Here is an 11568-nt window from a genome sequence, read left to right as displayed (position 1 = left end):
CTCCGCCGCTGTCAGGGGTGGGGGTGGGGGTGGGGGCTAATTACCACGTCGCTGCTAAAAAGGGTTGAGAGCGAGGGTTGCGTGGCCGAGACGTGTTGTCCGCGGCCTGAGGCACACCACGACAAACGACAGCGACTCGTATTCTAGACATCCTGGCCCGAAACAAGGCGGTCCAAAGAACCAAATTCCAAATCCAAATCGTCTTTACGAAGTCGCCAAGAAGGAGCGCCGACAGAGAAAAGTCCTTGAACTTCCCCTGCCTCTATGACTGGCGCAGGGCCACGCCACGGCCGACGGCCGGGCCAGTCGGGCGAACAACTCATGTAGCGGGACCAGCTGGTCAGGCAGCTGGGATGGGCGGGCCTAGAGGCGGGCCGGGCTGGGGCTACCATGCCTGCATGGGCTCAGCTTGTTCATCACTGGAGTGTGGAGTGTGTGTGTGAGTTTTGAAGGGCGGAGAAATTAGCACGGCACTCCTGCCGGGGAATGCGTCATCCGGCGAACGTACGTGCGCATACCGGGTGTTTGCAGAGCACGCGTCGCAGTCGGCGGGTTTGCCTACTCTGTCCGCCCGTAAGGCGCCACAGGCCCTAGGGCATGCAATCCCGCAACACGCCGGCGCGTGCTCCGAAACACACGGTACAGAGTGTCCGGACCGCCATACATCTGTGGCTGAAGCTGAAGGCGGGCGGGCGGGCTTGAGTTCAGGTGCCTCGTCAGTTACCACTACAGCGCCTAGTGGCATCACGCGAATAGGCAACCCGCCCGCCCGCCTGCCAGCGGTACAGTATAACCCCCAACAAAAAGTGCGAGTCTCTTCCGACTTCACCAGATCTAACAGGAAAAACGGAAAAGCTCGCGAATCTTCAGATGTTTGTCGACTACGGTGGCGCAGGTCAGCACAAAGTTGGGCGGGGCGGGGGCGGACATCTGAAGGGGCCCTCTCAAATCCCCTTCCCAACGAAAAATAAAAGTCACTTTCGTTTTCTAGCTGCGGCTCGCGCCTCTTTCGCCCTGTCCCGTGTGCCGCTGGGGCCACCTCTTTGGCACGCAGCCCAGCGCTCGCCTCAAACACCCCCAAAGTATGAGATGGATGAGGATCTATTTGAAGTGATGCATGCAAGAGTGGCCCACATCACGACTCCATTTCCACGACCTAGGCGCCCCAGCCCAAGAGCCGTTGCGACAAGTCGAATAATCCCGCCCCTTTCCGACATTACCGCATGCACGCATGTGGGTCGGGTTGCCTACGCGCTCAAACCGCACGATGCGTCGAGGTTTCTGGGGTAGGTTCCTACACTTGGGGAGGACACCAGTTTGACGAGAGAGGGGTGGTGTATGGTACGTATACATGGTAGAGGGCGCCGCGGTCCAGAAATAGCAACGCAAAAGGAAGAAAGAACGCGCGGCGGAAGGGACCGGAGGGGAAGTAGCCTCCCCAATATGGAAGCGCCGCCAGGGGGCCGCCGCTGAGGGGTGCCTGCGCCTGGTCACGCCTGGTCACGAAACTCGTAGCGGCCTGTAGGTCCCTGTAGGTCCTTGTAGGTCCCAGCGAGGAGCCCAAGCCCAAGTCTAGGCCACCCCGCGCTCACCCCGGCCCCGCGCCCCGACTCAACGCGCAACATGTTTATTGCTCCAAAAATACACTGGGCTGCTGTGCTTTGGCCGGAATGGAGTGGAGAGGGCGCGAGCTGTGGCCAGCGAGGCGGTCCGCGCTCGCCCTGCCCGCCCTGCCCTGCCCTTCGCGCCAAAGCTGTGGCCAGGGGGTTCCTGCTGGACACGGATTGACGGCAGTGAGAGAAGCGCGCCGTTGCCAGTGAGAGGGAGAGATAAAAAGGAGGAGGGGGGGGGGTGCTGCTGGTGGGTGGGATTGGGTTGCAAAAGGAAAGGGACAGCCCCCGTCCGGTGTCCGGGTCGATAACAGGTGGTGCAGCATCGGAGTGATGCACTGTACCACCGTCATAACCAGTGGGCACGGGCAGCAGGGCGAGGCGGCCTTGGTGACGGAGAGGCCCACCCGCGGCCGGCGAGCAGAGTCCCGCCAGAAAAGAGACGGCTATGGCTCGGCTCGGGCTGCAGCTGCAGTGTGTTGTGTGGGCTGGGCCGGGAGGAGGAGGAGCGGGCGGGGGAAGGGGAGGTCGATTGAGCCAATATTTCGCGCCGCGCGGCGTTGGCCAGCCAGTCGCGCCGCCGGTGAGGCGTGGAGGAGTTGGGGCCACAACATCAACATCCCAGATCGCGCACGCGGTCGGTGATGCAGTCGGTCGGATTCGAAGTTTGGCACAACCCTTCATTTCCGCCGACGTCAAGGGACCGGAAACACTATAGCTATAAGCACGTCAGGCCGCCTTGGCTGTTGGGTGGACCCTGGACCCCATGGGTGGACCTCGGGACACTGGCGCCTCACGCACGCGTGCTCTCCCTGCCCGGGGCCTCGGCTAGTTGGTGGACCACATGGGTTGATCCGGTCACCCCATAAGCAAGGTCACGCCACCCCGGTCCACGATTTCGCTCCAGCAAACGAGATGTAGTATCTATCACTGTTCCACCGGTCCAAAAAAAGAACGGCCAAGCGCCAACATTGATGAGCCAAACGCTTAACGCATGGTAATCTTGGACGTGGCGAGGGTACTACAGCTTTCAGACGGGGTATTTTACGTACCGAGTGTATCTTTTACCTACTCCCTTCGTCCTAAGGCACCGCCCCTAGCGGGTAAGCTATCCCACAAAACTGGAGTGCATTCAAAGGTGCACCCGCGGTACATGGCCGCGCTCCAAGCAACTCCTCTACCGGCACACAGAACATTGACAACCCGGGCGCGGGCCCCCCCGAGCGTGACCGAGTCCAACCATGTGGTCCACCCACCAACCAGCAGCCGAGTCCCCGGGCAGGGAGAGCACCGTGCGTGAGGCGCCAGGGTCTCGAGGTCCACCCATGGGGTCCACCCATGGGGTCCGTCCATGGGATCTGCCCATGGAGTCCGTCCATGGGTCTCAACCCATGGCGTCGTCCACCTACTAGCCGGGGGCCCCAGTGAGGCGCCAGTCGCCAGTGTCCCGTGGTCTCGTGTGACAGCTCATGAGCTTGGGCTGCTGTGACGTCGCGCTCATTGATATCGCCCGCCCCGGGACGCAACTTATTGTGTTGATCCGGCCATGTGCAGTAGGAGGAGGAGGAGGAAGAGGGGTAGAGGTGGCCGCAGGTGACGTGAAGGGGCGTCGAGAGGGGGACGGCGCGGGGCTCGGCGCTTTATCGCGCGAAAGATCGAGAGGCGTGCGAAGTACCGGCGTTGTTTCGCACTACTTCCAACCCCACTGCAGCATTGCACCCAGGGCTCTGCTGGCGCGGCTGCCAGGGCTCCCACAAGGGAGTGACGCCCTTACAGAGCAGGTGGGGTCGCGAGCTCGTTGAGTGAGCCATAAGCTCGGCTGAGGCTCAGCTCCATGTCAGCTCGTCCGCGGCCACTTTGCGAACACAATGCCCTGCTGGCCGGGCCAGACCGCCTGTCCTGTTGATGAAAATGTCACGTCCTGTCCTGACCTCTGACGCCTCTGACCCCCCTCCCCTCTCGCCCCCACCTACCCCCATCGCGGCCTGGATTTACGCTCCGAATGGAGGAGGAAGAGAGAGACAGAGTGAGAGACGGAGAGAGGGGGGAGAAAAAGAAAGAGAGAGGAGAGAGAGACAGAAGGAGAGAGAGAGAGAGAAGGATAAAGAAACAGAAGGAGACAGGAGACCGAAGGGTTAAGCATAATCTCGTACGCCCCCTCCCCCTTCCCCTCCTCTCGTACACGTACGCTACGCACGGATGACGCGGGACGCGGGGATGTTTGGGTGTTGTTTCCTGTTTTCCATCTGACCGCAGGTGGCTGGCTGGCACTTAAAAACCGATTTGTTGCGAATGACAAGTGCAAATATTTTTTTTCGATAGAAAATATTCTTATTTTAGCAGATGCCAGTACATTTGGAACATTTTACACAACAGAAAATGACATGACAAATGTGTCAGATATTTCCTTTTATCTTGGGAGAGGGGGTCGGGTGGCGACTGGACAACTGTAAAAGATGTCGCACTTTTAATACAAAAGTAGTTTGCCGTAGTTTTTGGATAATTTCGCCAGATTTCACGTCTACAGGTGGGCTGATGACAAGAGCAACACTCTGACAAGCACCCCAGGCGAAGAGCGTGCCCACAAGGGTGCACCTGGCCTGGGGGCGCAAGGGTAGGGTGCGGGAGCCAGGACAAGGGCGGCAGCCCACCCACGGCTGCTGTCTGTCAGTGACATAACGCTGCAGAACGAAAGTGGCGCGAGTGATAGAGTAGTGATTCAGCGCCGTGCTGCGCAGTGCAGCAGCGTCACCCGCTGCGCGCCCCGCCCAGGAGAGCTCTACGACCGCACCCCCTGCCCAACTGCAACAAGTCCATCCGGCCCCAGGTCCATGGCGACCCGCGCCGGCGGCGGCGCCCCGCCCCCTTTATCATGCAGGTGGGCCGGGACCTGGACCGGTCGGCTCGGACCCTCGCGCGGGGCGGGGAAGGGCTCAAAGGGTGCCCGAAGGGAAGGCATGCTGCCAGGCAGGCCTACCTGGTCAATGGGTAGCCCCGACAGGTCGGCCAGCCAGGTGAACACTCTGCTGCCGTCGTAGTAGTCCATGCTGGAGGCGGCGTCGGCAGCCGGCACCAGGCCCGGCTCCACGGCGACGCTCTTTATCCACTTGGCGCCCGACGTGAACTCCATCCCGGCAGCCCCTGCGGCGCAAGCTCTGCCGCAGTGCTCCGCCAAGTAGTGTGGCCGAGTGTTGGAGTGCTATGGGAGCGCCGAGGACAGGCGGAGGAGAGCTGCACGGGACGAGACGCGAAGTAAAGCGACGCGCTGCTGCGGCGAGGCGAGGGCGGCGCGGCCGCGGTGAGACGCACGAGGTTCCCCTCTCCACGGTTTGGACAGGACTGGGGCCGGGAGGGGAGGGAGGAGGGGTGGAAGGGACCGGCCGGCCGGACCGGGATGGGATACATCGGGAGGGAGAGGGGTGAGGGGCGCGGCCTACCGCGGCCGGCGCGGCCGGCGGCGCGAGGCATGGCAGATGGCCGCGGCACGGCGCACGGGCGCACGGCACAGGCACAGGCACGGCGACCGTTCCTCAGAGCACACCCAAACACAAGAACAGTATTTTGTGATCGTAGAGGGGTTAGAGTTTGGAAAGGAGCATTCCCCCATCGAAACGCAGTGCCCCCCGCCACGCCCCGTTGGCCACGCGCTCGCTCGGCTTCGGACCGCTTCGGGTGTGCCTCGGGTGCGTTCGGGGCGGAGTTCGGGTCACCTCCGCAGCCAGCGTCGAGCGTCGCGACGCTCGGCTCCGGTCGGCTCGCCTCGGCGGTCAGCGCCCTTTGAATGGATGCATTCGCATCCATCGTATCCATTCAACTGAGGGGAGGGGTAGGTCAGGGGGTTGGGAGGGTACGGGTACGCGTGCTCGCACTGGGGGGTGGTAGAGTCCTAGAGGGGGTGGGAGGTGCCGTCATGCCATCCAATGCGATGTGACACTTCTGTTTCTGTTGTAGGGTTCCAGTGCCAGAACTCCATTCCCATGAGACGGCCGATGATGGCAGGGCGCAGCGCAGGGGTGAGGATGAAAGGTAGCTAGTAGATCGGATGCGCTAGTGCCCAGGGTGGTGAAAGTCCAAGATCAGGACACTGCCCCTGATCCATGGCACTACAATGGGGGTTGCATGCGCGACGCCAATTCAGAGACCGTGCCTGAAAAGTCAATCATGTTAAAAATGGTGGTGAGCTTATTTATTTTTTGGAAGAAAGACAACATTAATAAATGGTTCCATACTTTTGTTTGTTTTATTTACACAATCTGTTAAGCAGGTAGTTTACATATTTTTACAAATGTTTCATAACAATAAAATTACAAGCATGGCATCTAGTCTCCCTACCAAAGACCTGATTTAATCCACTGGCCTAGGTGGTATAACTTTATCAAAGTCTCCATCCTGGGTGCAAAAAAGGGGTCAATTTTGACGGTTGAAATTATAGTTAATCTTCAAAACAAAGCAGTATAGGCTGAAGTGAGACAACTTACCTCAACAGTCATGTAAGGGCGATGCTTGTATGGTTTCAAGAGCCAAGTTATATTATCTTCCATGGGTGATGGTGTAATACCAAGTTCTATCATAGTTGGAAGAGAATAATCAACTTCATCTGTTGTCGCTTCCTAAAGTGAAATTTTATTGAATTACAAAGAAGTGATAAAGAAAAATAGAGTAAGATATATAACTAATGCAGTTACTTTGATATTAACCCACCATTTCCATAATCTCTCTGTGCAAACTATTGATAGGTGTTCCAGGAAGGAGTTCTGCAAGTAGGACCTTTGTAATTTGAATAGGGTCAAAGCGTATATCAGTAACCCGGAAGTCTTCATCAGCTTTCATTCTCATTTCATTCATGATCCACAGCATCAAATCATTGAGACTGTACCGGTGGGGCCTTGAGATAGAATAATAGAAGATAAGTACTATTCAACCAATATGCATGAATGCATTTCATGGTGATGAACATAAAAGGATTTAATATCTCACCCAATTAATTGGTATGTGCGACCTGCACTCTCTGTACTTTTGATCGCTTCATAAATTGCCATTGCAACATCATTGACTAGGACTGGCATTTTTGTAATTCCCAATCCCTTCTTGTAAAGTGGGAATGCTTTCCCACTTGAGCGGAACATGCCAGCATGATGCCTACAAAAATGGAGTGAACATTTATTATTTTGAAATAGAAGATTAAAGAATACAGTGACTAGTGGAATAATACTGACATAAGCCAACGATCTTCCATGCCATAGGTAAGGGCAGGGCGCAAAATTACAGCATCTGGAAATTCTTCACGCACAGCCAGTTCGCCATAATATTTGGATCGCAAAACCCCAGAACCATTCCAGAGCATTTTGGGCTAAAACACAATCAAAGAATTACAGAATTTGAAGGCTGCCATTTCATTAGGTGAAGTTAATAAGAAACACAAAGTAAACACTTGCACTCACCTCAGGTTTAGGTGTTGCATTCAGAGCAGAAAGGTGAATAAACTTCTCTACACCCATTTCCCGAGAAATCCTTGCCAGTCTTCTAGCCCCATGAACATTAACATCCTCAAACTTATAGTTCTTTGTTTCCCAGTCCCTCCCAATAAGGTTAATGACTACATTTGAATATTTAACAGCCCGCCGAATTGAATCTTCATCTTTTAGGTCAAATGGATGAAACAAAACTTGGCCCAGGTCACCCGTAAGTTTCAAAGGTCCCACTTCATAATTGTCTCCACGGTAAGGGAGAATCATCTGCAAAATTTAGGTGTAAGAATAAACAAAACTGGTATTTAAACTTAAAAAAAATAAATAATCTGAAACCAAACTTACTTGTGTGCCATGCTTCCCAAGTTCATTAGTCACATATCGACCCATAAAACCAGTGGAGCCAAAAATTGTGGCAACTACACCATTGAAACTGGATCTCCCTCCAGCACCCTTGCGCATTTGCGACAAGGCTGGCTTCTTGATAGGACGAATGTCAGAACTGAAGGAGGCATGATGGATGACATTGACCACAGCAGTAGTAGCACCCAGTTGCTGTTCTGTAAAACGTTATGAGAAAGTCAAGTTCATGACGCTGGAAGGTCAGAGCTAATTAATAGAGGAAAAGAACGACAGACACACAACACATGATTAAAACTTAAAATAGAATCAAAGATAATTTTAAGTTTTGGTTAGGGGCTGCTATGATTAAAATATAAAAGAAGATATGGTATACCAAAACTTAAGTCACTCTTTCCCAAGACCAACATCAGTTACTTCTGTAAGAATTTACTTTCAATCGCTTCCAATGAAATAGCTTTGCCAATAATAAAATATTTCAAAATGAATAAGGAAGTCTAGATTTGTGATTGAGTACTTAGTAGAATTACACATGACACACACCATAACCGTGAGAAACTAAGGTATTTTGGAAAAGCCAATTTGACACTGTAAATATGCAAGGTTAGAGGTGACACAGTTCACCAAAAAATCAAATACTATACAAAAGTTCACATCTACTCGCAACCACGGGGATATAAAAAAGTGGTAAAAAGAATAAATTACGGAAACATATGATAAAAAACTTTGAAAATATCAAAAATCTCACTTAAAGGATGCAGGCTCCCTTGCAGAACGACGGCGGCCATGTTTGCGACTGACTACAGCTGTTCGATGTATTATAAGACCGATGTTTTCGACCTTCGAGGTATACGAGATACCCCCACCATAACCGTGCCAAACCGCCCAAAGTTGCGACTTCAAAATTCAAATGGCTCGGCACTCCGTCACACAGCCGCAGACTTTCCACTTTGCCGATAATTTGGAAATCAATGTCTGCATTCGCGCAACAAACGATAGAGGCCATTTCTACTTGAAATAAATGTTGGGAAATGTTTTTTTTAGAAGACAGAAACATTTTGAGCATTACGTTGCTATTGTTGCTATGACAACCAGACAGATCGGTCGCAAGCAACAGACTCCATACACAGGACAATTATAAAAAGCTTTCAGTCATGCTGAACTTCCAAATTATTCCCACAAAACAGGACCTGCGGGAGGCGGCGGCTATCGAAAGACGAAGACGCAATGAAGAGCAACGAAAGTGCAGAATCTTCAACGTGCGAAATAGAGTCATTGGAGTAAGTAAACACATCTTTCTTGGGTACGTATGTTCAATAGACTATTTTTGTCACCCTTCCGCGCTTTCTGTTCGCACATTGCACCGTGCAGGTGGATACTGATGCACTCGGCGACCAAATCAAGGAAAAGCACCGCATTGCGGAAGATGAGAGAAGGCGGCAGTTGGTCTTCGACCAACAAAGAGTTCGCGATGACCAGCTGGCTATAATCACCGAGCGTCAAATTCAAGAGGCAAGTTTACGAGCGGCACAAGTAAGTATTGGCAGAGCACAAAAAATTGGTCTCACCCCGAGAACATCTTTCATCGCCCCAGGAAAAGAAACGACTCAACCAGGAGATCAACTCGTTCCGACAATACTACCAACGACCGGAGGACCGTAGGGAATTCGACATTTACGACCCAAACTCCCTGAAGAAAGAAATCCCCGTTCGGATCCAAGACGATGACCCTCGATGTGGAGTATCTTCCGCTCAAAAGTAAGGATGGAGAAAACCGGCAGCCAGACGGGGGTGTCGGTTGGGTTGCCTGCTCCCGCGGCGCCCCGGCCGCGCCAGCTAGATGGGCCTGATGAGCACGGTCTGCCGCAGGTTTGAGGGCGAGGACCTGGCCAAGCCGGAGCGGCGACGCCTGCAAACGGACCAGCAGCGCCAGTGGCTGCAGCAGCAGATGCGCGAGCGGAGGCGCGCCGAGGAGGAGCGGAGGCGCGCCGAGGACGCGTACCAGGCCGCCATGGTGGCCCGGGACGTGCGCGCTTGCCAGCTGGACCGCATCGAGCAGGACTGCCGCCGCCGGCTGCAGCAGACGACCGAAGAGTACAACCGAGTCCTGGTACGTCTCACCCTCCAGCACATCCTGTACATTCTCTTGATGAAGTCCTAACGAGCGGCCCGCACTTCGCGTGCCTCCCCCTGCCATCTGCCATGCAGGCGAGCGAGCAGGAGGCGGCACGTCGCATGGAGGCTCGTCGCGACGCGGAGGACGCGCAGGCGGAGCAGTACAACCACCTGACGTCCGACATGCTGACGGAGAACCCCGACTGCGCGGTGAGCGCGCTGGGCGCGCCGCACGTCGTGACCACGGCGTACCGCGGCATGTCGGACGAGGAGCGCGCCGCCATCCGGCGGGAGCAGCTGCGCCAGACGGAGGCCCGGAGGGTCGAGGAGGAGGCCCAGAAGCGCCAGCAGGCCGAGTGGGACGCGCTGGCCGTCAACATCGCCAAGGCCATGGAGCTGAAACAGAGGGAGCTGGACAGGATGCAACGGTTAGAGGCCTAGTTTGCAGCGCTGCAGATGAGTTTTGTGTGTGAACGTGTGATTAACGCAATGTGTTCCAGGGATATCAACAAGCGCATCATGGAGGACAACGTGAGACTGGAGGAGGAGCAGAAGGCTCAGCGCGAGTACTTCGAGAAGGTCGTGGACACCAACGTTCCCACGCCCACTTTCTTCGAAATGTTCGGCACTTCGTCACGCTAGTATTTCGACTCCACGGTTTTATTTTCCCTGTCCTTTTCCCAATAAGTGAATTCTGTTATGTGCCGAGGCCAAATTACGATAGTAGCTTTTGACAACACCCTGTGATTTTTTTTAAAAAGCCAATGAATGTTGCAACTTTTAAAATGGTGTTCTGAATGAGCCCCGACAACTAACGTTTCCCCAAGGCGAAACGACGCGAGCAAACGCTAAACGCACGCTGAAGGCCTTAGCGCCTGCAATGCGCAGGGTAGGCCAACCCGGCAAGCAGCCGTGTGGAGCCGGCGGCCCGCCCGGCGCCTGCGCGCCCAGGAGTGTACGCACGGCAACGCACGGGGGTTGTTACACTGTTGTACAGGCTCCTTGGGTCCACGTTGTCTGTAACATTCCCCCGCACGACACATCGAGCTCGAGCAACATTCATTGTGTAGGCACCTTGAGCACGCGAGCGATCGGTGTTTTTATGGGTCGCATCTAGCGCCTGCCTACTAGGCAACCCTTCGGCACAGGGGTGTACGAATGTGGCCGAGCCTCCAGTGCAGGTAGACGTAGATGCAGCCCACCACGCACAGGTGTGTTCGTGGGATTGTTTGTCTACCTTATTCATTAAGCAGCACTACGTAATAGGTCCACCTGCCTGCAAACGTGTTTGAATTGGACTGTGGATTTCAGCTATGTTTGTTAAATGTAGACGTTTGAAATGGGTTCTTCAACGAAGCACGTTGCACTGATTTATTTCTGCTGTGATATGTTGTTTATATTCCTCACTTTATCTTCTTGATTTTTTTTCTTACTCTCGAAAAAGTCACTCTTGTACAAATAGATTTAAGTTCACACATTTAAGATACTGTGGTTTTGCTGACCTTTTTTAAAAGGGGTAAGTGTACAATTCGAGCGTGTGAAGAAATACACAATCTTTGAGTGTTTTATTTATTTTTCATACAACCCAATTCACAAAACTGTTAATAACTAGGTCGAATTAATGAGTACACTAACAACTAAAAGTGTATCACGTAATGTGCAAACTAAATGCTGTTAATATAATGGTTGGAAACAAAGATAGATTTTGTGAAAAGGAAGGGTTCAATTATACTTGGGTGACATGTAATTAATAGATTGGTTTAACTTAACTGATGCCGCACGCTAAATATACATTGAAAAAAAAGAAGAAAAGATAACCCACTGACACCCGGTAATGCACGTATGCCGCCGCCGGGTTCATGGTGCTTTACGGACGGAGGGAGGCGACACTAGGCTGACGTGAGGGTTATTCTCTGACACGATTTTGTACGACCGAGAGCTTTTTGAGAGACAGAGTAATTTGTCAATTAAAAAAACAAAAACAAATAAAACACCAATAAACTCAAGACACCCCC

At 53.5% G+C, this 11568-nt stretch overlaps 2 protein-coding genes and 1 long non-coding RNA gene across 3 annotated transcripts; 2 read left to right on the top strand and 1 right to left on the bottom strand.

The window, feature by feature from the left end:
• Window positions 1-5095: 5095 nt before the first annotated feature.
• Window positions 5096-5841, top strand: LOC113207685 (uncharacterized). The gene is made up of 2 exons (XR_003303472.2): window positions 5096-5436; window positions 5562-5841. It is a non-coding gene; the product is annotated as an uncharacterized LOC113207685 (long non-coding RNA).
• LOC113207666 (NADH dehydrogenase [ubiquinone] 1 alpha subcomplex subunit 9, mitochondrial) lies at window positions 5825-8301 on the bottom strand. The gene is made up of 8 exons (XM_026424321.2): window positions 8187-8301; window positions 7424-7638; window positions 7052-7345; window positions 6827-6960; window positions 6588-6749; window positions 6312-6495; window positions 6089-6220; window positions 5825-5999 (listed from the first exon to the last, which is right to left on the bottom strand). The coding sequence occupies exons 1-8, from the start codon at window positions 8224-8226 to the stop codon at window positions 5955-5957; spliced, it is 1206 nt and encodes a 401-aa protein (XP_026280106.1). The 5' UTR covers window positions 8227-8301; the 3' UTR covers window positions 5825-5954.
• A 17-nt stretch (window positions 8302-8318) lies between these two features.
• On the top strand, window positions 8319-11118 carry LOC113207676 (RIB43A-like with coiled-coils protein 2). Its single transcript, XM_026424332.2, has 6 exons — window positions 8319-8718; window positions 8810-8950; window positions 9033-9196; window positions 9308-9548; window positions 9647-9981; window positions 10054-11118. Exons 1-6 carry the CDS (start codon window positions 8593-8595, stop codon window positions 10193-10195), a joined length of 1149 nt encoding a protein of 382 aa, XP_026280117.1. The 5' UTR covers window positions 8319-8592; the 3' UTR covers window positions 10196-11118.
• Window positions 11119-11568: the final 450 nt, after the last annotated feature.

The sequence above is a fragment of the Frankliniella occidentalis genome, unplaced genomic scaffold, assembly GCF_000697945.3.
Source record: "Frankliniella occidentalis isolate FOCC.00 unplaced genomic scaffold, Focc_3.1 Scaffold2274, whole genome shotgun sequence".
NCBI lineage: Eukaryota > Metazoa > Arthropoda > Insecta > Thysanoptera > Thripidae > Frankliniella > Frankliniella occidentalis.
This window is presented reverse-complemented; position numbering and strand designations above follow the sequence as displayed.